General features: G+C 47.4%; 2 protein-coding genes across 4 annotated transcripts in view; both read right to left on the bottom strand.

Moving 5' to 3' along the window:
* Window positions 1-789, bottom strand: part of BAZ1B (bromodomain adjacent to zinc finger domain 1B) — a 54,742-nt gene extending 53,953 nt beyond the window's left edge. Inside the window, exon 1 of the mRNA XM_055410065.2 lies at window positions 333-789. Coding sequence (XP_055266040.1) covers window positions 333-439 — 107 coding nt within the window. The 5' untranslated portion in view covers window positions 440-789. The remainder of the gene's footprint in view (window positions 1-332) is intronic.
* Window positions 790-5,045: 4,256 nt separating this feature from the next.
* BCL7B (BAF chromatin remodeling complex subunit BCL7B) lies at window positions 5,046-20,861 on the bottom strand. Of its 3 annotated transcripts, XM_088833164.1 has the most exons (7): window positions 20,634-20,861; window positions 17,427-17,502; window positions 9,796-9,891; window positions 9,479-9,575; window positions 7,195-7,365; window positions 6,346-6,425; window positions 5,046-6,101 (listed from the first exon to the last, which is right to left on the bottom strand). In XM_088833164.1, the coding sequence occupies exons 1-7, from the start codon at window positions 20,723-20,725 to the stop codon at window positions 6,009-6,011; spliced, it is 705 nt and encodes a 234-aa protein (XP_088689290.1). In that variant the 5' UTR covers window positions 20,726-20,861; the 3' UTR covers window positions 5,046-6,008. The 3 variants fall into 3 exon arrangements, with proteins under 3 accessions (XP_088689290.1, XP_055266041.1, XP_055266042.1); XM_055410066.2 differs by lacking the exon at window positions 9,796-9,891 and having other exon boundaries at window positions 20,634-20,858; XM_055410067.2 differs by lacking the exons at window positions 9,796-9,891; window positions 20,634-20,861 and adding an exon at window positions 20,088-20,144.
* Between the last annotated feature and the right edge of the window lie 933 nt (window positions 20,862-21,794).

Below are 21,794 nucleotides of genomic sequence, written 5' to 3' on the forward strand. Positions count from 1 at the left end.
CATTCATCCCCAGTACTTAGGGCCTAACGCCAACCCCCGCTGGGAGTGGGATGGAGGGTCGCTCCTCCATAAAGAGGCCCGGGGACAAAGTGCGGAGCCGGGGGAAGGATGCAGGGAGCAAGGCTCGCAGGCGGCCTGAGCCCGGCCGGCCCGCCCGCGCACTCCCACCCCACCCCACCCCGGCCGAATCGGCGGGCCCGGGGCTCGGGCTCCGGGTGCAGGCCCGCCGGCGCCGGGCTGGCTGACAGCTGCCACCGGCGCGGGGCTGCGCGGCCCACCTCGCCCCACCCCACCCCGCGGGCGGCCTGGCCAGCGCTGCTGGAAAAGGATACTCCCGGGTGCGGAAGGCCTCCTGAGTGTGCGCGATCGTGAAGAGCGGCTCTTCGCCGGGAAGCGGCTTCACCAGGGGGAAGGGCTTGCGGCCCAGGAGCGGCGCCATCGCGGCGGCGGCGGCGGGGAAGGCGACGGCTCCTCGTTGGACCAGCGGCGCAACACTAGGCCCCGCGGCCCGGAGCGAGCGCCTGGCTCCCGGGGGTGGGGTGGGGGAGGGGAGGGGTGAGAGGGCGGCGCGAACTCGGCTCCTTCACTGCTGGCGCCGCCGCGCTAGAGCCATGGAACGGGACCCACGGGCACAGAACTCCCTCACACACTTCCGCGCCGTCCCGAAGCCTCCGGCCAACCTTCGCTACGGGTCCCCGCGTTCGGCAGTCACGACTCGTCCTCAGCTACACCAGAGGAAATTATTGAAAAATGGCGGGAGATTCCCCTCCACCCCCCGCCCGGCCAGCGCGCACACTAACTTGTTCCCCTGTGGCGCCGGTGGCGAATGCTCCAATAGGCGGAGAACTGGTCAGCACCCAGAATCTATTGGCTCAAAGGAGCTGCCGCTCTGCGGTTGGGTCCCGCCCCCTTCCCTGGCCGCCTAGTTGGGTTGCAGCGCACTAGAGGGCAGTATGAAGAGGTGAAAGGTCACGTTATGTAAGCGCCAGTGACAGACGCGCGGGCCTCCGGCGGCGGAGTTGAAAGTGAGGAAAAACGGGGAACCGAAAGGTCGGGAATTCAGAGAGGTCAGGCCAGAGAAGCCCTCTAACATGTACTGACTCTGCGCCATCTGTCACCGAAGGCGACACCGACATCCGGGCACCACTGTCCGTGTGGTGCGCCGGAGGGGGGAGGGGGAGCGCGCGGCCAGGGGCTTTGTCTTTCCACTCGGGCTCCGCCCCCTTCTTAAAGGCACCGCGCTCGGCCACGCCCGGAGATGCGCGGGTGGGGCGCACGGAAGGAGGGGTTGGCGGGAAGTAACCCGGAGACTTTATCGGCATAGGTTCTGTTGAAAGGTAACTTGCGGTTCAGGTTGGGTCCCCCTAAAGTTAACTTCTAGACGAGAGTGGGGTATTAGTATAATGCTTGCTTCCTGGAGTTTGCTGGAAAGGATAATATAGAAGCTTCGTTGGAAAAATATATTAAAGGACATGTCTATTAAAGATAAATTCATTCATTCATATAGCCTTTTTTTAGCACCTAAAATGTTCAGGGCCCTACGTGGGGTCCAACAGGCGAAGAAAATAAGACAGACTGCTGCTCTGAAAAAAATAAGAGATAATCACCGTTCTATGTGATGAATGCTATACATAGGGTGCCGTAGGAAAACAAATAACCGTGCCTGGAGAGTGAAAACGTTTGAGCTACTTCTCTAAGTAGACCACAGTTCAGTTCAGTTCAGTCGCTCAGTCGTGTCCGACTCTCCACGACCCCATGAATCACAGCACGCCAGGCCTCCCTGTCCGTCACCAACTCCCGGAGTTCACTCAAACTCATGTCCAGAGTCGGTGATGCCATCCAGCCATCTCATTCTCTGTCGTCACAGTCACTCAAAATCTGTTTGCCCGTCCAGTACAGTGCAGCTGCTGCTGCTAAGTCACTTCAGTCGTGTTCGACCCTATGCGACCCCACAGACGGCAGCCCACCAGGCTCTGCCATCCCTGGGATTCTCCAGGCAAGAACGCTGGAGTGGGTTGCCATTTCCTTCTCCGTACAGTACAGCACAGTCATTCAAAGTCTGTTTGCCCGTCCAGTACTGTCAGAAATACACTTATTAATCATTCATCCCTATTGTTTTGTTGTCGTTCAATTGCTAAGTTGTATCAGACTGTTTGTGACCCCTGGACTGCAGCACACCAGGCTCCCCTGTCCTTCACTATCTTCCGGAATTTGCTCAGATTCATGTCTATTGAGTCGGTGATGCTACCTAATCATCTCATCCTCTGTCACCCCCTTTCCTGCCCTTAATCTTTCCCAGCATTAGGGTCTTTTCCGATGAGTTGGCTCTTCCCATCAGGGGGCCAAAGTATTGGAGCTTCAGCTTCAGCATCAGTCCTTTCAGTGAATATTCAGGATTAAAATCTGGTGTGATCTTGCAGTCCAAGGGACTCTCAAGAATCTTCTTATTACCTTGGTTCAAAAATCTGCAGTGGCCCAAGAATATATCTTTCCAGCCTAGGCAGGGCTCGACTGCTAGGTGTCCCTGAATGGCAACATTCTAATGCCAGACCTTTTTCTCTTTTCTTCTCACCTTAAAGTGAGAAGGATCATTGCCGGTAAAAGGTAAGTTCTCATTTTTCAACTGAAAAATGCTCAACCTAAAAGTTGTGAATTATGTTTTATTTGGCAGACAACACCAAGGACGTAAGCCCGGGCAGCAGCATCTCAGACAGTCTGAGACACCGCTCGGAAGAGGTAAGGGAGGAGCCAGGATACATAGGAGTTTTTGCAACCAAAGCCAGGTAGTCAGAACACAGAAAGATTACTGGGATTTTTGTTTTTTAAAATATTTATTTGGTTGTGCTAGGTCTTAGATGGCACATTCAAGCTCTTTAGTTGTGGCCTGCAAATTCTTAGTTGAAACATGTGGAATCTAGTTCCCTCATCAGGGATCAAACCCAGGCCCCCTGCTTTGGGAACGAAGTCTTAGCCACTGGACCACCAGGTAAGTCGAGAACAATTACTGTTAATTAAAAGAAAACCAAGTATCTCAAGTTGAGGAAAGTAGTGCTTTCCTATGGATGGGAAGATGAAAAAGTTCCGGCTCATTGAAATCTTTCCTTTGATATGCACCTCAGCTGTCTGTGACCAGTATCCTGTGCTTTTTCATCCTGAGTTTCCTGGGGAGGGGTGGGGAGGGTGGACCTAGATGGCAGGCATCCTGTTTCTATCCTAAGTTCCCTTCCTTCAGCTACTGTAAGGTGATGGCTTGATGCCTGCAACATCTTTGTTTACTGACGTGGCAGGCAACATTTTTACCCCCATTGATCTAGGTCAGACGTCAGCTCTATGAAGCCCCTTCAGACCATCTAGCAGTGAAAAGAGCTCATTTCCCTTCAGTAGCCATTTCTTCCTAAGAGGATTAGGAGAAACCTCAGAGGCCATGACATTTGAGCTGATTGTGAAGAGATGAAGTTGCAGCTCACTAGGCAGAGAGAAAAGAGGGATGGACATCCTAGGCAGGAGCAGCAGAACAGACATGGTAAATTCAGGGCCTAAACATAGGGATCTCCAGGCAGAAAGTATCAAGAGAGGAGAATGGCAAAGGGAAGTTCTCATTCTGCCACAGCATATGAGGGTTGAATGGGAGTGAGCACGTGGAAGGGAATGGCAGGAGCGGTGATAGCAGGGGCAAATGGTCAGTAAGGTCGGTGAAGACCAGTGGCCGGATTGAGAGGCACAGACAGGATGACTAACGGGATGGATGCTTGCAGGACTAGACACCAACTGCAGACTACACGCCAAGTAAAAACTCCAAAAACACTGGGGGAAAAAATAGGGAGCTGTGTTTGGTATTTCCAAAAACGCACCCAGTTGCACATCAGAATGGGCACCATAGTCATTCCAGAGCCTGTGGCTGCTGTGGACTGGAGCCCAGCCCTGGTGCTGGTAAAGCAGAGATCTAAAATGGGAGACTCAGGGATGGGCTCAGGAGGTACCCTGGAGAGCCATCAAGAACAGCTGGAAATCCTGCCGGAAGTGGAAACTGGAGGTGGGCTTTATGAATAGAGAATATCAGCTGCAGTTCCACAATAAGGAGCTGAGAAGTGGCTCTCCAAATAAAGAACAGTGCTTACCTTGGAGAGATGGGAGTTATGGGCTGTTGTTTTTTCTTTCATTATATTTTCATGTATTTTTCCAGTATGTTTTTCTATACTGATATTTTCAAATAGAAAAACTAATAAGCTTTAATGTGACTGTTGCTTGGCAGTTGTCCTCCATTTCTATGGCTCCAGTTTAACACTCATCTTTCACTGATACACACCTAAACCCTTGATTAGATAGTTTCAGCTTCTGTCACTTTTTTTCACTGTGCCATGCAACTTAAGAGGATATAGTTCCCTGACCTGGGATCAAACTTATGTCCCCTGTAGTGGAAGTCTGGAATCCTAACAACTGGATGGCGAGGGAAGTCCCTACAGTTTCAGCTTCTGGCTGGTCTTTTCCGGCCTGTCCTGTTGGCTCCTAAACCTCAGAACATCCCAAATCCACTGTCTTTTATTATTTCCCTTCCCTCCATCACCTTGGGGGAGGGGCAAGTGGGAAGTGAGGGCTTAATGGGTACGGGTTTCTGCTTGAGGCAATGAAAATGTTTGGAGCTGTATAGTGGTAATGATTGTGCATTGCTGTGAATGCACTTAGTGCCACTAAACTGTGTACTTTAAAATGGTTACAATGGTAAATTTTATGGTTGTGTATTTTACCATAATAAAAAGTTAAAAGAAAAACTTAAAAGAGTCAGCCACCTAAGCACCTGGAGCTGTGGGAAACACATCCCATGTACACAGGGTTGTATTCGGTGTACACAGGGGCAGAAGTATAATCTCAAAGGACATGACAACCTCAAACAGAATCTCCAAATCATTTTCATTGAAGTCACTCTGTGGGAGTCAAGACAACTGGCAGGGCCCAGCCTGCAGTGACTTCATATGCACTCAGCCACCGTCACCACCAGCCCCTGCCCCCACAACCCTCAAGAATGAAGCACTCAGCTGCCAACAAGACATATTTCAAATAGTTTAATTTTAAAAATATTCTATTCAGTGCTAAAATATGTCTTCACTCACCGTTGTCCATTTCCATTTTCTTAAACTTTTTTGAAACAAAATAAAATCACAAGGTTTGATGAAACATGCAGATTTCAAAGAAAAGGGAACTTTCTAGAAAGTCTGGGCTGAAGGAGTACTGTGGGGATGAGTACTGTCAGAACCTCAAATTCTCGCTGGGGCAGAGTCTGCGGCAGGAGAGCTGGGGACCATGGCGGGAGGCAGGGGGATACTGGAATGAAATGTCCAGGTGGAAACAGCTGTGAGTATGTGCGTGTGTGTGTGTTGGGGGAAGGGGGTGGTTACAGTGGGGGACAAAGGACTGTCAGCAGCCAGAGAGCCCACGAGAGGCAGGATGGCCTCAGGAATGGGTACAAGTGCCAGGATAGCATGAAGTCTAGGTGGGACTTTTCTGCCGTTGTGTGGAGTTAAGCCCTTGCCTTCCCTCCAGGGTCTACTCAGGCATTCTCCGACAGCAGCCTATAGGGTCCCTAGCCCTATGGGCAAGTCCATGAATCTACAGTCTCCGTTCAAGTAAGCCCTCGGCACACTCTTCTCTGGAGGGTGCCTTCCCTCTCTCTTTCCTCTTGCAGAAGCACCAGCAGCTCAGTCCAGAGGCTGTGGAGCAGAGACTGCTACTGGAGGTGACAGATGATCCTGGAGCGGCTGAGGTGCCAGCCTCCTTGGGGTGCAAAGAGGACGGGAGTGCTCCTCTTCTCAGGATCAGGCAGACAGAGGTGCCAGGGACGGGAAGATGATGCTACGACCCCAGGTCCCGCATCCGCCTTCCAGCCCAGAAGGCTCTGAGGTGCAGGCTCTGGACCCCGGTGCTCGCCCTTACCCCAGCAACACAGCACAGCCAGAACCAGAATGCAATAAATAGAGGCATGGAGCCTGGAGGTGAAGGGCGCCAGGGTGGTGCTAGCTTTCCGACGCTGTCTGCGGCACTGCAGGCTGGTCCATACAGAAGCGTTTCAGGGGAGGGGCACTTGAGTCTTCCTCTTCCTCAGCAATCTAGATGCAGCCAGAGTATGGAATGACAAGGCCATCCCTCTGAAGCAGACCTCCCCTTCCACCCTAATCACAACCCCGACTGTCTCAGATCACAGGACCTCTTCCCTACCTCCTAACCTTCTAACCAGCATCCCTTGCTGCCTCCCCATCCCCACTACATCCCTCCCATGCTAGAGAGCCAGTGCATATCAACAGAGCCCTGACATTTTCTTTAAAAACTAGGAAACCCAAAGAATCTCCTTACCTGTGTCTCTAGAGGAACTGGTTCTTCCTTCGTGAGGGTCGGAGGTTCATCAGCAACTTCCGAGGCAGGCAGGGAGGGCTCTGAAAAAGCAAGGTCAGTGTAACTGCTGCAACAGAAGACCTCCTAGGCTGGGGGAGCATTCCTGAGAGGCGCCTTGGTGAAGGGGTATCCACTGGTTATAGAATCAACATACGTTCTAAGAAGAAATTTGCAGAATCCAGCACAAAGGGCACTAACTCTGAAGTTAGAAGGAATGAAACAAATCAGGCAGTTGCACCAGCCGTGGGATCCTGGCCAAGCAACTGAACTTTTTACGACAACTTCCTCATGGATAAAATGGAGGCAACAGTTGCTATTCCAGGGGGTTTTTGAAAGGAGAATCATGTTTGCTGTTTTAGTCACTAAGTTGTATCCAACTCCTTTGTGACCCCATGGACTGTAGCCCTCCAGGCTCCTCTGTGGGATTTCCCAGCAAGAATACTGGAGTGGGTTGCCATTTCCTTCTCCAGGGGATCTTCCCAACCTAGGGATCAAACCCGCGTCTCTTGCACTGCAGGCAGATTCTTTACTGCTGAGCCACCAGGGAAACCTGAGAATCATACCCGGCCTCAAATATGAAAAGTGCCTTCCTTGCGGAGAGCCTGGCACTCAATCGTGTTGCTGTTTCTTTCCGTCATTCTGTGAAAGGGGAAAATACAACCATTCCCCAAAAGAGCCTTGAACAACTGACAATGGCTTGAAGCTGCCAGCTCTAAGGCACCATCTCTAACCTGTGACTCTTAGGAAGAAAGCCATCAAGAGCAAGAGCATGGCCCCTCCAAGACCCATCCTGGGCCAGGGGAGACTCACCCTCAAGGATCTCCTGGCCCAGCGTGGGGGGCTGGGAGTCATCTGTGCGGAAGTCGGAGGTGTGCGCAGGGCTCAGGGACTCGCTCTGCTGGGGGCTGGGGCTCGAGTTGGTGCTGCTGTCCACCTTGAGCTGATAGACATCAGACACGGAACTCTGGTTGCTGTTTTCATCTGAAAATCAAACATGACAAAGGCAATGGCTGAGGCCCGTCACGCTCGAGGGGGACTCAGTACAGAGCCAAGGGCCTGGGGTCTCTGCAGACAGTGTGGACACAGCTGGGCACACACCAATCACAGCTGCAAACAGCCCCTGAACCAAGGGCAGACATTCCGAGGGCTTCGGCACATCGCAAATTACCAACAATCTAAATTGATGAATTTAAGCACATGTTATTTTATGATATATATTCTAAGCACCACCGGATGCAGCCAGAATCTTTAAGTTTATGCAACATTTATACGTCAGGGAGGTCAACATAAGCATATGAGTCCCTTCTTTAGTATCCCACTAATTATAGCTGGGACCTGGTATTTTCTGACTATCCAGTGAATGGAGGGATGTGGCTCTGCCTCTCAACCTTTCTCACAAGAGGTGTAGAACTGTCATTCTCAACTATCTGAAGGAGGGCGACGGGGTCTGGAGGAGCCCTGCACCTGCCCAGGCTCTGCCTCAATGCCTCATGGACCACTGGATCCCACCTGGGAAGCGCTGTTGAAGGCTTAAAGTCACCACCTAAAAACCGACTCAACAGTTCCTTCCTCTCCCCCACCTCCAGCAGCCAATCACCAAATCGGACCCGTCCTACTGCTCTAATGCCACGTGTGTCCACTCCTTCCTCCCCCACTGCCTCAGTTCAGGCCTGGCCTCTGGCAACAGCCATCCAGCTGCCCTTCCTTGGGTCTCAGCCACCCCCCGCGGACCTCACACCACTGCCAGAGTGAACTTTCTAAACCCACCCTTCTGTGGTTCCCTGCTGCCCACTAGAGGGCCCTATCACATCCTACACTGCTCTCGAATCTCCAGGCTCACTGCCTGCCGTTCTTCCTACATACCCCTGGCTCCAGCCAGGTCGGACCCAAACCTAAGAGTAGCTACCAGCTCGGTGTCTGGTATGACGTGCTCCTTCCCATCTTCCTGCAGAGCCCCTACACCTGCCACCCTGCAGCTCAGGCAGCCTCTCCTCTGCAGAGCCCTGTGTCCAGGCTCCCCGGGTGCAGACGACCACCTACCTCGTGCTCCCGCTGCCTCCTGTGCACACCTGCATTTACTGTATTACACACGCTCTCCCTCCATTACACCCAGTAATGGGTGCACAGGTCCTTGAGTCTCCAGCATCGTACCCAGTACCTGGCACCCGGCAGGTTCACCGCGTGAAAAGGCTGAGACATGGCCAGGCTGAAGAAATGGAGCCGCCCGTGTCCCCCGGGGCTTTATGCTGCGGGGCAGCTCACGCAGCTGGGGAACCATCCCCCTGTAGTCTCTTCTGTACCACACCAACCCTGGGGTGGGGGCGGTCAGGGGAAAGGGAAGGAGGGGTACCTGGTCGTTCCCAGTCTAGCTCCAAAGAGAAAATCGTAAGCCTTTTCTAATCTTCATCCTGCAATGACTACTATCTTCTACACTAAAATGGAAGGAGCATTTTATTATACAAAATAATAAAGTTCTGTCACTCTTCAGCTTAGGGAGATACTTTTCTTCTCCAAGTATCAGTTTCCTTAAATCGGGATGATGGCAACTGCCTGGTTTATGTCCCAGGCTGATGCAAGTATAAAAAGGAGACACTGAAGTGAAAGTGTTTCATAAGCAGTAACTGCCACACAGGTATAAAGGGTAGAGTTCTCAGTGCAGTGCTGACTCAGGCCAGACGTCTACCAAAGACTGGTTTAGGAGGCAGAGCTTGGACTAACTGCAAACAGACAGACACCCCAGCCTGGGGGTAGAAGGGGGTAGTGCTCCTCTGAAGTACTCTCATACAGTCTAAAGAGAAGAGCTTCTGATCCAGAAAACCAGGACCTACCATGGATCCCTCACTTACGAGTGACTAACTTTAGATATGGAACCTCACTTCCCTGAGCCTCAGTTTCCTTAGCTGGAAAGTGAGGAGACTGTCGTCTGTTTTGCAGGGTTACTGTGAAGTTGAAATGCAAAGACTTCTGTCAGGTGCCCAGCAAGATACCAGCAAAACCGTGGGCACTGAAATGAAACACAGACTAGTCTTCAGATTATTGATGGGTCATCTAAACATTCATTTTCCTGCAAGGAAGACATAAGGATGCAACTCACCCTGGAATTCAAGAAGGAGAGAGGAATTGGCTGAGGCATCAGAGGGAAAGCCATTAGGTTCCCGGGCTGCGGAACTGTTCGATTTTGACTTTTCTTTCTAGAAAAGGAAAAAAAGAGGAATATGACAGAGCCAAGCAGAAGACTCACAGAGAGAGAGAGAGAAGGTGCTGGGACACCATAGAGGACTGGATTAGGAACATGAGGAACAACAGTGGTTTCAAGACCCGAGGAATAACAGGATCCTGGACAAGGTATCCCCGGGCCTCAGTGGCTCTATCAGTAAAATGGACCCTTCCAGCACTAATCTCATGACTCACAAGAGAGAGGCAGCTATATACATCTGCTTCCACTGGAGTTCTCTGTGGGACCCTCCTGCTTTCTGCCCTGATCAGAATGCTCTGCCCAATCCTTCCCTACATGGATGGGTGAGAATTACAAAATACTCATTTGAGAAAGATCCCTGTTTCAGGAGCACAACTAGGGGTAAAAAGTGAAAGAAGAAAGGCCCTTTGACTGGACAAAGGATACTTTATATGGAATGTGAGCAGGGACAGGACCAGGGGCCCCTATAAGCTCTACTCCTGACCAATCCACCGCATCCACTCAGAGTGACCTCCCATGTCCACCGCTGCCTTCAAGCAGGATGCAAGTCACATGGGTGGGGGAACCACAGTGGAAGGTAAGCACTAGCTTGCAACACACCAGCCCACAGGAAAGGCAATCACCAACCCAAGCATTTGTAAATGAGAGCACCCTCACAGCTGGAATTTCAAATCTGGACAATCCCAAACTTACTAATCCATACTTCACATACCTGTCACTCTATTGTACACGCGTTCTACTAGTAACACAGCTTAGTTTTTGTGAATACTCTCAATCGTAACTCAGCAATAAGTCAACTGTACATATATATGTATGTAGTCCTTCCCTTCACGTCTTATATGCAGACATAATTTTAGTGCAATTACACTTTACCATTTAACTACAGAGGCTACCTAAACATGATTTTTACTGGCTGCATAATATTCCAGGTATCATACTCAATCACTACTCAACTAGTGGACATTTAGCTTTACCTTATTTAGGACTGTGTTTGTTTAGTACTAGTAGAAATAAATCTACAATGCTTATGTTTTATTTTTCCTGAATTATTTAGCTAAATTCACACCAAAAAAAAAAATCCTTCTAGATCAGAAAGTATAAACATATTTCTCTTAAAATATCCTGTGCTTCCCTACTCTCTACCAGAAGGTTGGCAATACATTTGGAGTATGAGCATCACAGCACCCATGCCAACTTTTGGTGTTACTATTATTTTTTCCTGATCTCTCATTAGTTCAATGATTCTGTGCTCACGTAAAATATGCATTCACTATAAGAAATCCTGAAAATACAGGAAAAGAAATGAAAATCACCTGCACAACCAGAGATAACCCAAAACATATAACTGTATTGAAATGGACCATGATTCAGTATTATTACTTGCTCCCTGCCCAACTCATCATATTACAAACAGTTTTCTATGCCATTGAGTCATTTTTTAGACCATCTTTTAAAAGGGTAACAAAGCTGTACAATATATGGCTGCACAATAACTTAATTCTTTGCAGATCTTCATTTTGCTTGCAATTTTTAAATACCACGAATACTGGAACACTCAACACTGCAGCTGTACCTTGTACTCATCACGATTGTGTCCTGAGGATAAATGTCTAGAGGTGAAACTTCTAGATCAAAGGCATAAATATTCTGAAGGCCCCCCCCCCACACTCTCAGTTTTACTGAGGTATAACTGACAAATAAAACTGTACAATATCTAAAGTATACCCTGGGGTGATCTGATATGTGTATATGTTGGGAAAGGATTCCCAACACCTGGTTAATTAAGCTTTTAAGTATCCATATATGATCAACCTGCAGAAAGTCTGTCCCAGTTTATTCTCCCATCAGCAGTGTCCCACTCCCTTACATCCTTCACATATTCTTCTTTACCAATTTGATCATTCTCTATTTTTCCTAACCTAACAGGTCTATGCTAGTACCTTCGAAGCTGGCACACTACCACTGAAAGGTAGATAAACCAATGGACCTCAGGGTCCAGCTCAGAAACCAATACAAACACTGTAAGAAGTCCTTCGGAGAGACAAAGGGAGCTGAGTCCTGGGCAAGGAGAACCTGCAATAGCAGAGGGGGATGTCCCCCAGGTCCAGTGGTTAAGATTCTGCACTTCCTATTCAGGAGGGGCAAATCTGATCCCTGGCTGAGGAAGTGAGATCCCGTATGCTGCATGGCACAAGCGAAAAAAAAAAAGAAATAGGAAAGGGTCAGGGGCTTCTATGTGAGAAATGGGAAATGGGGTGTTGGCAGTGTCCTTCCCCCACACAAGAGATCTAGCAGCCTGACCTTTGGCCTTTATGGTATTGGCATCACCAGAGCCAAGGTTAGATGAAAAACAAAGGGTGGCCCCAGAGCCCCTCAAGCTTTCGCCCGCCAGCTCCATGGACTTGGCGAGGATGGCTGCGCGCAGATAAAGGCAGCATGTGGAGACTGGTCATAGACAGCCCCCTGGGAGACAGCGGAAGATGAGAGGGGGAAAGGGAAAGGCGAACCGGAGGCTGACCCCAGCCCCTTAGCTATGTAGAGGAGAGCGCGGAGCTCAGGCTCACATTCTCCCCTCGGCTACACGTTCCTAGCCCACACAGCGCAGAGTCGAGAGGAAAAGATGAGTGCACAGAGAAAACCAACCAGACACTGGAGGAAACCAAGCACCACGAAAGACCATTAACAGAGAAGCTGCACCAGGAAGAGTGACTAACGGGACAGAAGAAGTGAAATGGAATACGGCACGCCCCCAGAAAGACAAGGAGGACATGGGAAGGCTGCTCTGAGCAATGAAATTGTTCAAAGTAAAAATTAGGTGAATAAGTTTATTAGCAGAAATAGATAAGAGCTGAAGAAAAGATTAATGAGCAAAAACTGGACGAAGAAGTCAGAATATACAAAGAAAGGATAAAGAGATGAAACAAACTAAAAGTTAAGAAATGAAGCTAGATGTCATCATGACAGGATATTCCATTTAGGGAGTTCCCTGGTGGCCCAGTGGTTAGTATTCCAGGCACCCAGTGCTTTGACCAGGGTTCAGTCCCTGGCCAGGGAACTGAGATCCCACAAGCCACATGGTGTGGCCAAAAAAAGATGAAATTACATTCAAAACAAAGGACAGGGTAGGGATGAAAGGGGAGGGGGAGGGGGGTGATGGAGACCAGAGGCTCAGAGGAAAAATACAGATTTTGATAAGTTTTATACACTGATACGGAAAAATAGTGTAAGTCTTACTAGGTTGGAAGTTGCCAATAAAAATATTAAAAATAGAATGTAGAACTTCCAGATCAGTAGAAGAAAATCTGTCTAGTCATCATGAGGTGAAGAGGAAAAAATAAAAGTAAAGTGTATTATGACTGAAATCCTTGTCCATAAAAATAGAATTTTTAGGTGCTCTAACTTTCCCAGCCTTTCTGGCGCCTAGACATGCCACAGCTATTATGAACACTTGGTATATATGTCTTAAAGAGACTTCTGGCAAACTCCTTAAAGTCATGAAAACACTATTTGCCAACCCTTCCACTCTCTTACTGCCTTGAACTTGAACGTGCTGAATGATGGCTGGAGCTCGAACTTGTAATATAAGGTCAAACAAGAACAGAGGAATGGGGAATTATTTAATGGGTACAGAGTTTTTTACCTTTGCAAGATGAAGAGTTTCAGAGATGGGTTATACAAGGTGAATGCACTCCACACTACTGAACTGTACACACTGAAGTGGTTAAGATGGTAAACTTCATGATATGTATATTTTACCACAACAGAAACAACGTAAAATGAATAAAACCATTACACCCTTAAAAATTTAAAAACAAAAGGAACAGAGAGGGTGCCAGAAACCTGGGTCCCTGGGGACTCTTAGAACAAAATTACCACACCAGTCCTGGACTGCATACTTCTGTTTCTCTAAGAACAAAATAACTGCTTTAAACCACTGCTATTTTGAGTTTTCCGTCACCCACACCTAAACCTAATTCTAATATGCCCAATAAGCAGAAAAATGTAAAACAGGGGAAAACAGCATTACAAGACATACCAGGCAAATACAAATCAAAAGAAGATGGGATATAAAGCGTAGTATCAGATAAAACAGAATTTGAGGTGAGAAAGGGACAAAGAAGGACATTACATACTGGCAAAAGGAGGAACAGGTCAAGATGAGGTAAGACTCATAAACATACATGGATCAAAAATAGAGCTTCAAAGTACAAAGGATAACTGACTCATAGACCATGAAGGATACGAAGAGCTGACTCATTTGAAAAGACCCTGATGCCGGGAAAGATTGAGGGCAGGAGGAGAAGGGGACGACAGAGGATGAGATGGTTGGATGGCATCACCGACTCAATGGACATGGGTTTGGGTAGACTCCAGGTGTTGGTGATAGACAGGGAGGCCTGGCGTGCTGCAGTTCATGGGGTCTCAAAGAGTCGGACACGACTGAGCGACTGAACTGAACTGAGACCATGAAGAAGCAAACAAACCAACAATTTTACACACTCTTCTCAGAAACATACAGAGCAAACCATACAAAGATGAGCAAAGATACAGAAGATTTGGATAACATAACAAATCCTTCAATTGTTTAATTTCACATTGAGAGTATATATCTGTTTTAATTATAAGTGAACTGTCCACAATTCAATTACAGATTAGGTCACAAAAAGAGTCCCAGTAATCCCAAAGAACAAACACCCTACCAATTCCATAGAATCAGAGCACCAATTTAAAAAGGACAGCTTTCAAAAATTCTCACATATCTAAAAACTAAATATCATTCTATTAAATAACCTTTGGGCTAAAGAAGAAACCAAAGAGAAACCTATGAAAATCTTACAGCTAAACGACACCATCATGATATCCTGACACTCATGTATGTCCAAATCTGTGGGAGATAACTACAGAAGTGAAATGGACTGCAAAAAAAAAAAAAGCAAAGAAAAACTAGAGAAAAAGTGCTAAGTGTTCAACACAAGAAGTGGAAAAAACAGAATAAAACAAAAAAAGGAAAATAACAAGGGCAAAAATTAATCAAATAGAGAACAAAGCAAAATGAAAGAAAGATGAACAAAAATTACACAATGATTCTTTTAATAAAAAGAGTTTAGCGCCATGTTACATGGAAAAAACATAAATAACAAACGTTAAAAAGACAAAATAATTACCAACAGAGACTTTAAAGTACAAAAGGATATTATAAATGACTACACAGCAGTACACATGAAAACTGATCAGTGTTCGTCAGCACGGGTACTGCTGGCCTTCTGGACAGGCTGATTAATTCTTCACTGCACAGGACTGACTCATGTATTGCCAAAAGCTTAGCATGGCTGGCCAACCAAACAGTGCCTTGCCTCATTTCTAAACACTCTTGGGGAAGTGGGTAAGGGTGAAGACTCAGCACTGTCCCCCATTAAAAGAACAATCCCCTACTTGAAATGGAAACGTTTTCTGGAAAAGATACAAAACAGCAAAATAAGTACAGAAAAAGGGAAAACCTAAATACATCAATCACCATGAGAGCCACTGTAATGATAATCAACACCTCTCCCGCCACCAAAGACCCAGAAAGGACTAAAGGCAGGGCCTTCATTTTATGCAAGTTGTTCTAGAAATCAAAAGAGGGGAAATTGCCTAACTTGTTTTAGGATGCTGGTGTAAACAAGGTAAAGATAGCATAAGGAAAGAAAATTACAGACCAATTTGCAAACCAGATGCAAATATCTCAATTATTTGTGAACTGAATGTAACATCATGAGAAAAAAAAGAAGAAAGGCATGTCCAAGTAGAATTTGTCTTAAGAATGCAATGGTTCAAACATCAGAAATTCATCATTTTAACAGATTAAAGGATGAAAGTCCCATGAACGTTTAAGTAAATGCAGGAAAAGTAGCTAGATTAAGGTGGTTCTACAGAGCAAGAAGAACAGAATGACAAGCTTGTAGATTATAAGGAAAAATATCAGAGAATCCCTACAAGTTGCAAGAAAAAGACCATAACCAAACAGACTTAAACTGGCACTGCCTAAAAGAGGAAATCCCAAAGGATGCTGAGAAAGTTCTCCATCTCATCAGTAATTACATCCTTAATCACCACATCAAAACCAAAATGAGATATCTTAATACATGAAGTCCAACAACACTAACTGTTGATGAGGGTTTGAAGCAGTGAGAACTCTGGTATGTCTGGTGGGAATATACAATGGTACAATCACTTTGGCATTCCTGGTGTAGGTCAAAATACACATATCCTAAGACTTGGCAATTCTACTCCTAGGAATATACTCTAGGAAAACTCACACACGTGTTGACCTGTTTACAAAATAAGAACGTTCACAGGAGCTTTGTTCCTATTATCCCAAACTGTAAACAATCCAAATATCCATCTACAGGAAAATTGACAAGATATTAATAAATTATGGTACAGTCCTGTAACAGAACTCCATATATCAAGGAAAAGGAACAAACAGCTCCAAAGACAACATGGATGATTCTACAAACATAACACTAGGCAAAAAAAGTCAGACCCGCAAAAATAGATACTTCATGATGTTGTTTATATAAAGAAATGTTTACACATGACTAAGATCAGTCCTGGGTGTTCACTGGAAGGACTGATGCTAAAGCTGAAGCTCCAATACTTTGGCCACCTCATGCGAAGAGTAGACTCACTGGAAAAGAGTCTGATGCTGGGAGGGATTGGGGACAGGAGGAGAAGGGGACGACAGAGAATGAGATGGCTGTATGGCATCACCGACTCAATGGAGGTGGGTTTGAGTGAACCCCGAGAGTTGGTGATGGACAGGGAGGCCTGGTGTGCTGTGATTCATGGGGTCGCAAAGAGTCAGACAGGACTGAGCGACTGAACTGAACTGAACTGAAAGAAGTAGTAAGAAAAGCAAAAGAAGGAAACTGATCTCCCCTGGAGGGGAGAAAGAGGGATGATGGGAAGTTTCAGAGGCTGCTGGGGGAGTTAGCAACCTCTATCTTTTGACATGGGTGGTTTTTATAAGGGTATTAGCTTCATATTTTTTTCCCTGTATAGTATATTATGTTTTAGATACTTTTGTACGCATTTTATAGTTCAGATCTTTTAAAAACAATTAGAATAAAAAGGGGGAGAAATCTGGGAGTTTATCACTCAGGGAATGTATAGATAGATAAATGTGGTTACTGCACATAAGAGAATATAATGCAAGAGTAAAGATAATAATTTTATTTACAATTATAGAAACACGTTCAAGTTTTCAAACAAAAAGAGAAAAGAGGTTTACAGCACAATGCTATATACAGATGCAAGTTTTAAAAATACAAATATGAAACAATGCTATGTATTTTTCAAGAATATACAGATGTACAAATAAAATCATGGAAGGGAAATTAGAAAGGCACATATACATACAAAACACATCTAATACGCTACAGTGGGCAGCAGGAGTCCACAAACTTTTTCTTATGAGGCCAGATAATAAATATCTTGGGCTTTGCAGGCCATTACATGTTATGGCCTACTCAACTCTACCATTACAATTCAAAAGCCACCACAAATAAGGAAACCAACGGGCACAGGTGTGTTCTAATTAAACTATATGGAATTACAAGAAGCAGGCCTGGGCTGTAGTTGGCCAAGCCCTGGAAAAGAGGAATGGGTTAAGAAAAGGGAATAACGGGGAGAAGCGGGAATCTAGTAAAATGAGAGGCTTTGCATGGACCAATGACAGAGGGGTTCCTGAAGTATTTTCAACTCAATTCTGGGGAAATAAATCCTGTAACAGCTAAGAGCCAATCAAAGAAAGAAAGAAAGAAGACGATACCTTTTTGTTGTTTTGATTTTCTTCCACACTTACCTCCTTGCTGTCTGTCACAGGAACCCACTTAAATATCCTAAGGGACGTGTCACCCACAGTCACCCACTTCTTCTCCCTAAAACAAAGACACTTCTCAGAACCAATAAAATAGAACAGATTCTCTGATCAGAACTTGTGGTTTTCTACTTCTCACCAGATCACGTCTTCGGTCTTAAATGCTTCATAAACTTTCTGTCAAATCACACTTTACTTTTCAAGGCAAAATCACCCTTTCCAGAAACACTTCACTATCGAATTCCTTTAGCCCTGAACCTTCCACTTGTCACCTCTGCTCACATGGTGTACCAAAACCATTTTTTTCCTCACAGACTACAGTAGTATGGAGTATGAGCACATTTTCAAACTCAGGTATCCATCTTGCATAACTTCTTCATCTCCCCAAAATTAATTCAATCCCACTGATATTTTATAAAGTCCTATTATTAAAAGCCTTACAGGCGATAAAGGATATATAAGATAGCATCCCTATCTTGGGAACTCATAGCAATGAAATGATAAGTAAAGAAATCATTGTAATATGTGAAGGCGACAAGAAAGAAGGCTGAAAGACCAGGATATTCCATGGAAGGCAAAACTCCCATGAAACTCTGGGTGCATTAGTCGCTCAGTTGTGTCCGACTCTTTGTGACCCCCATGGACTGTAGCCCACCAGGCTCCTCCACCCATGGGATTCTCCAGGCAAGAATACTGGAATGGGTTGCCATTTCCTTCTCCAGGGGAATCTTCCCGACCCAGGGATCAAACCTGTGCCTCCCGCATTGCAGGCAGACTCTTTATCACCTGAGCCACCAGGGAAACTCTGGGTTGAAACACAATTCCAATAACCAAGGAGCAGGACACGATGCTTTCAGCTAACAGAACTGAGCCTCACATTGGCTTTTGGAAGAGGTGAAGGCCAAGTGCCATGGAAAGATGGCTTTAAGATTTCGTTTTACACAAGACAGTACTTTTGAGATAGGCCTTAAAAAAAATGAGTAGCTGTTCTCCCCTCCCCCCACATACCTGGGGAGGGAAAGGCAAGTAACATTCTTGAATAAGGGTGCAGATTATGAATGGCCAGAGTTGGGGAGCCTGAAGTGTGACTTCTGAAAGTTTCGAGTCCCAATGTGAGCACAAAAAAGCAAAAAAAGTAACTCCTGTTATTGATGATGCTATTCAGCAAATGACATCACAAAAATATAGAGACTGTGATGTAACAGAAAGAAGAATGAACTAAAGACTTAGAAACTGGAATTAATTTCTGGACAAGCCACTCATTTATTCAACAAGTATTTAATCTACAAGACCCTCTGCTAGGTCCTGGGCACGCAGGGAACAAGATGCACAGACCTGACTCTCCCGAGCCTGAATTCGAACTATAAACAGACACCACACAACTCATTTCAGTTAGAAACCAGATCATTAGAGTCAACCACATCAAACTGCCATTTCTGCAGATAAAAAAGGCAAATATAGATGTCTTATGGTTCAACCTAACGCCACTGTGGAAAGTTCCATATAGGAGAGGACCCGATTTAGACTGGGTCTCTTGAAAGGTTTCAGTGTGGACACAACTGCAGAGCAGAGCCAGGCACTAACTAGGCAAGTGGAAGGAGCGGGTAGAGGAAGGTTGCCGGGCGGAAGGAAAGGTAGTGTGGCCCCAACTGAAAGATGGCCAGCCTCTTGCGAAAGAGGGCAGTTTGAGCCAGTCTAGTGAGGTATGAAGGATCATTTTTGGTCTTTATCCTAAGGACAGAAAGAGGTCAGTAAAGCATTATTTCCTAAGCAGAAGAGTGCTAAAAAATTCACACTTGAGAAAAATACAAAGTAATGAATGAGGCCAGGGAACTGAGCCAGTCCTGAAGCAGGCAGACAGATCACAGGGAGCCCGGAACAGAGTTCCAGGTGAGACAGAATTCCAGGTGACAGAAGATGCTCAACTGCCCCAGGCTGCAGGTGAGGAAAAAGATGGACAGAAGAGGAAGGGATGCCCCGTCGTAGGTTTCACGAAACCTAAAGCGTTAGTTTCGGAGGAGGAAATTCATTAACTATTTAACTAGTATTTGTAAGTCCTCAGAGATAAGGAACTTGGTCCTGTAGCAAATAAACATGCAAATAAAGTCCAAGGTAATGACCCTCAGTTTTCCAGGTGGCTCAGTGGTAAAGAACCCACCTGCCAAAGCAGGAGACGCCGGTTCGATCCCTGGGTTGGGATGATACCCTGGATAAGGAAATGGCAACCCATTCCAGTATTCTTGCCTGGAAAAACCCATGGACAGAGGAGCCTGGCGGGCTATATGGGGTCGCAAAGAGTAGGACATTACTTAACGACTAAACAGTAACAATGACTCTAAAGGGAGTGGAGGGTGAAGGGCAGGAGGTCTTGGAGAAGGCTTCCTGGAGGGAGCTAACACCTACCCGGCTTTAAAGTTATTGGTAAAGTAAAAGTTATCGGTAGCAATCAGCTAGAGAAAAGTACTCAAGAACTTGGCGCAAACACCTGGCTGTGAAAACTTAAGGTGATAACGCACTGGAACTCCTGGTACAAAATAGGCAGTCAACCTGCGCCTGCAATGAACATGACAGGAGCCGTTTCCAAACAAGGGGGAGATCCTGACTCTTTTACTAACAGCTCCCAGGTCACCAACAGAAAATGCCTACCCAGCTCGCGCGCGTGAGCCCATATTAGGAGAAAGACAGGAATTTTTATTCTAATGACTCCCTGGTCCCGTGGCAGGTGGCTTGCCGAAAAGTTCTCACCTAACCCAGACGCCTTAATACGCAGAGTGCTCAGTCTGGCCAACGGGAACCCCTCAGAGATTGTTAGTTAGTATACGGGACAGTTCAGAACGCAAAAGGTTCCTCAGGCAGGCGGGCGCAGAGACTACGCCGGCGCGGGCCCGCGGCTAAACAAACCCCTCAGGCCCGGCGCCGCCGGAAGCCGGCAGCTCCCCGCCGGCGCCGCGCTGCCGGGGGCAGGGGGAGCAGGTGGGCGGGCCCGCGGGCCGGGCAACCCTCTGATTGGTCGCGGCCGGCGCGCCCTCTGACCTCACGCCGACGCGAGCGGCTCCCTCCTCCCGCCTTCTCCGCTCCCCCCCTCCCCCCAAGCGCCTGCCGGTCGGCTCCCACCCCGCCTGCCAGTTCGCCGCTGCTCTGGACCTCGGCCGGCGGCCCCGCCCGCCAGCACCCTTGGGCCTGGCCCCTCACCATTTCCGCACTTTCTCGATGGCCGCCATCACCTTCTTGATGTCATCCTTGGCCCGGCTGCGGGTCTCGGCCCGGACCGACCGGCCCGACATGGCGGCGGCGGGAACGGCGGGGGCCGGGGCACTGCTCCCAAGACACCGAGAATCGCGCGCCTCACGCGCCGCCGCCCGCCCGGCGCAGCAGCGTCACCGCAGCCGTCGCCCCCTCCGTGCGCGCGTGCGCGAGAAGTGCGCGCACCCGCCCTCCCCTTGGGGCTCGAGGCATCAGCGCGCCTGCGCTCTCCGCCCCAGGTGCCCCACCCCGGGCGTCCCACCCAACAGGCCCCACCCTGGGGATCTCAGAGTCCACTGGGCTCCCAAGCGGGCCTGGGTCTGCGGGTCAGCTGGCAGCACGTGTTGTGTGCAGGTTGAGGTGCGAGGCGCTGCCAGTGGGGTCTCTGGCTCTTTCCCAGGGCAACATCTTAGTTCTCTGGCCAGGGCTGCAGCCATAATCTATATTTTATGGACTTGACACCAATGTTACTGAGGTTCTACACTAGCCTGTACTGCTCTCTCTCCTATTTGGGGCCCTCACTCCCCAGATACACCAATGTGCTCCAACTATAGAGAATTTCACACCTTCAGTATGCCTTCCAACGTTTGCACACCTCTGTTCTCACCTGGAATTCTCTTATCTCTTCTTGATGACCACTTACTCTTCCAACATTCAGTTAGAATTCCAACAAGACTTCCCCCTGAGATCCTGAGGTGCCACTTTGTCCATACTTGACACCCTACATCAATGTCTCATTGAATTCAGCAATCGTTGATTAAATGATGCCTGCGCTGTGCAAGTTGGCATGCAAAGTGCTGAGGACAAAATTGGGTTTTGCTTTCAAAGAGCTTCCAGTTGAGCAGACCATGCAGACCAGAACACAAGCATTTCAAATGTCATTTTATAAACGCTAGGTTGAAGGGAAGTACTGTACAAGGTGCTATGACAACCCTACTCTAGACGAAGGGTGTCCAGAGGCATCTGGGAACAAGATGACTTTGAAGTTGAATTTTGAGGATACAGTAGATGCAATTGCTCCGAGTCCTTACTGTGCCCACAGACGCTGTAGGTGCTCAGTAGATGTTTGGGTGAGTATTCAGTCTGCAGTGCAGCTCCCTGTCTTCCCCT

Source organism: Moschus berezovskii, chromosome 27, assembly GCF_049115385.1.
Source record: "Moschus berezovskii isolate FMDL1 chromosome 27, NW_MosBer_1.0, whole genome shotgun sequence".
NCBI lineage: Eukaryota > Metazoa > Chordata > Mammalia > Artiodactyla > Moschidae > Moschus > Moschus berezovskii.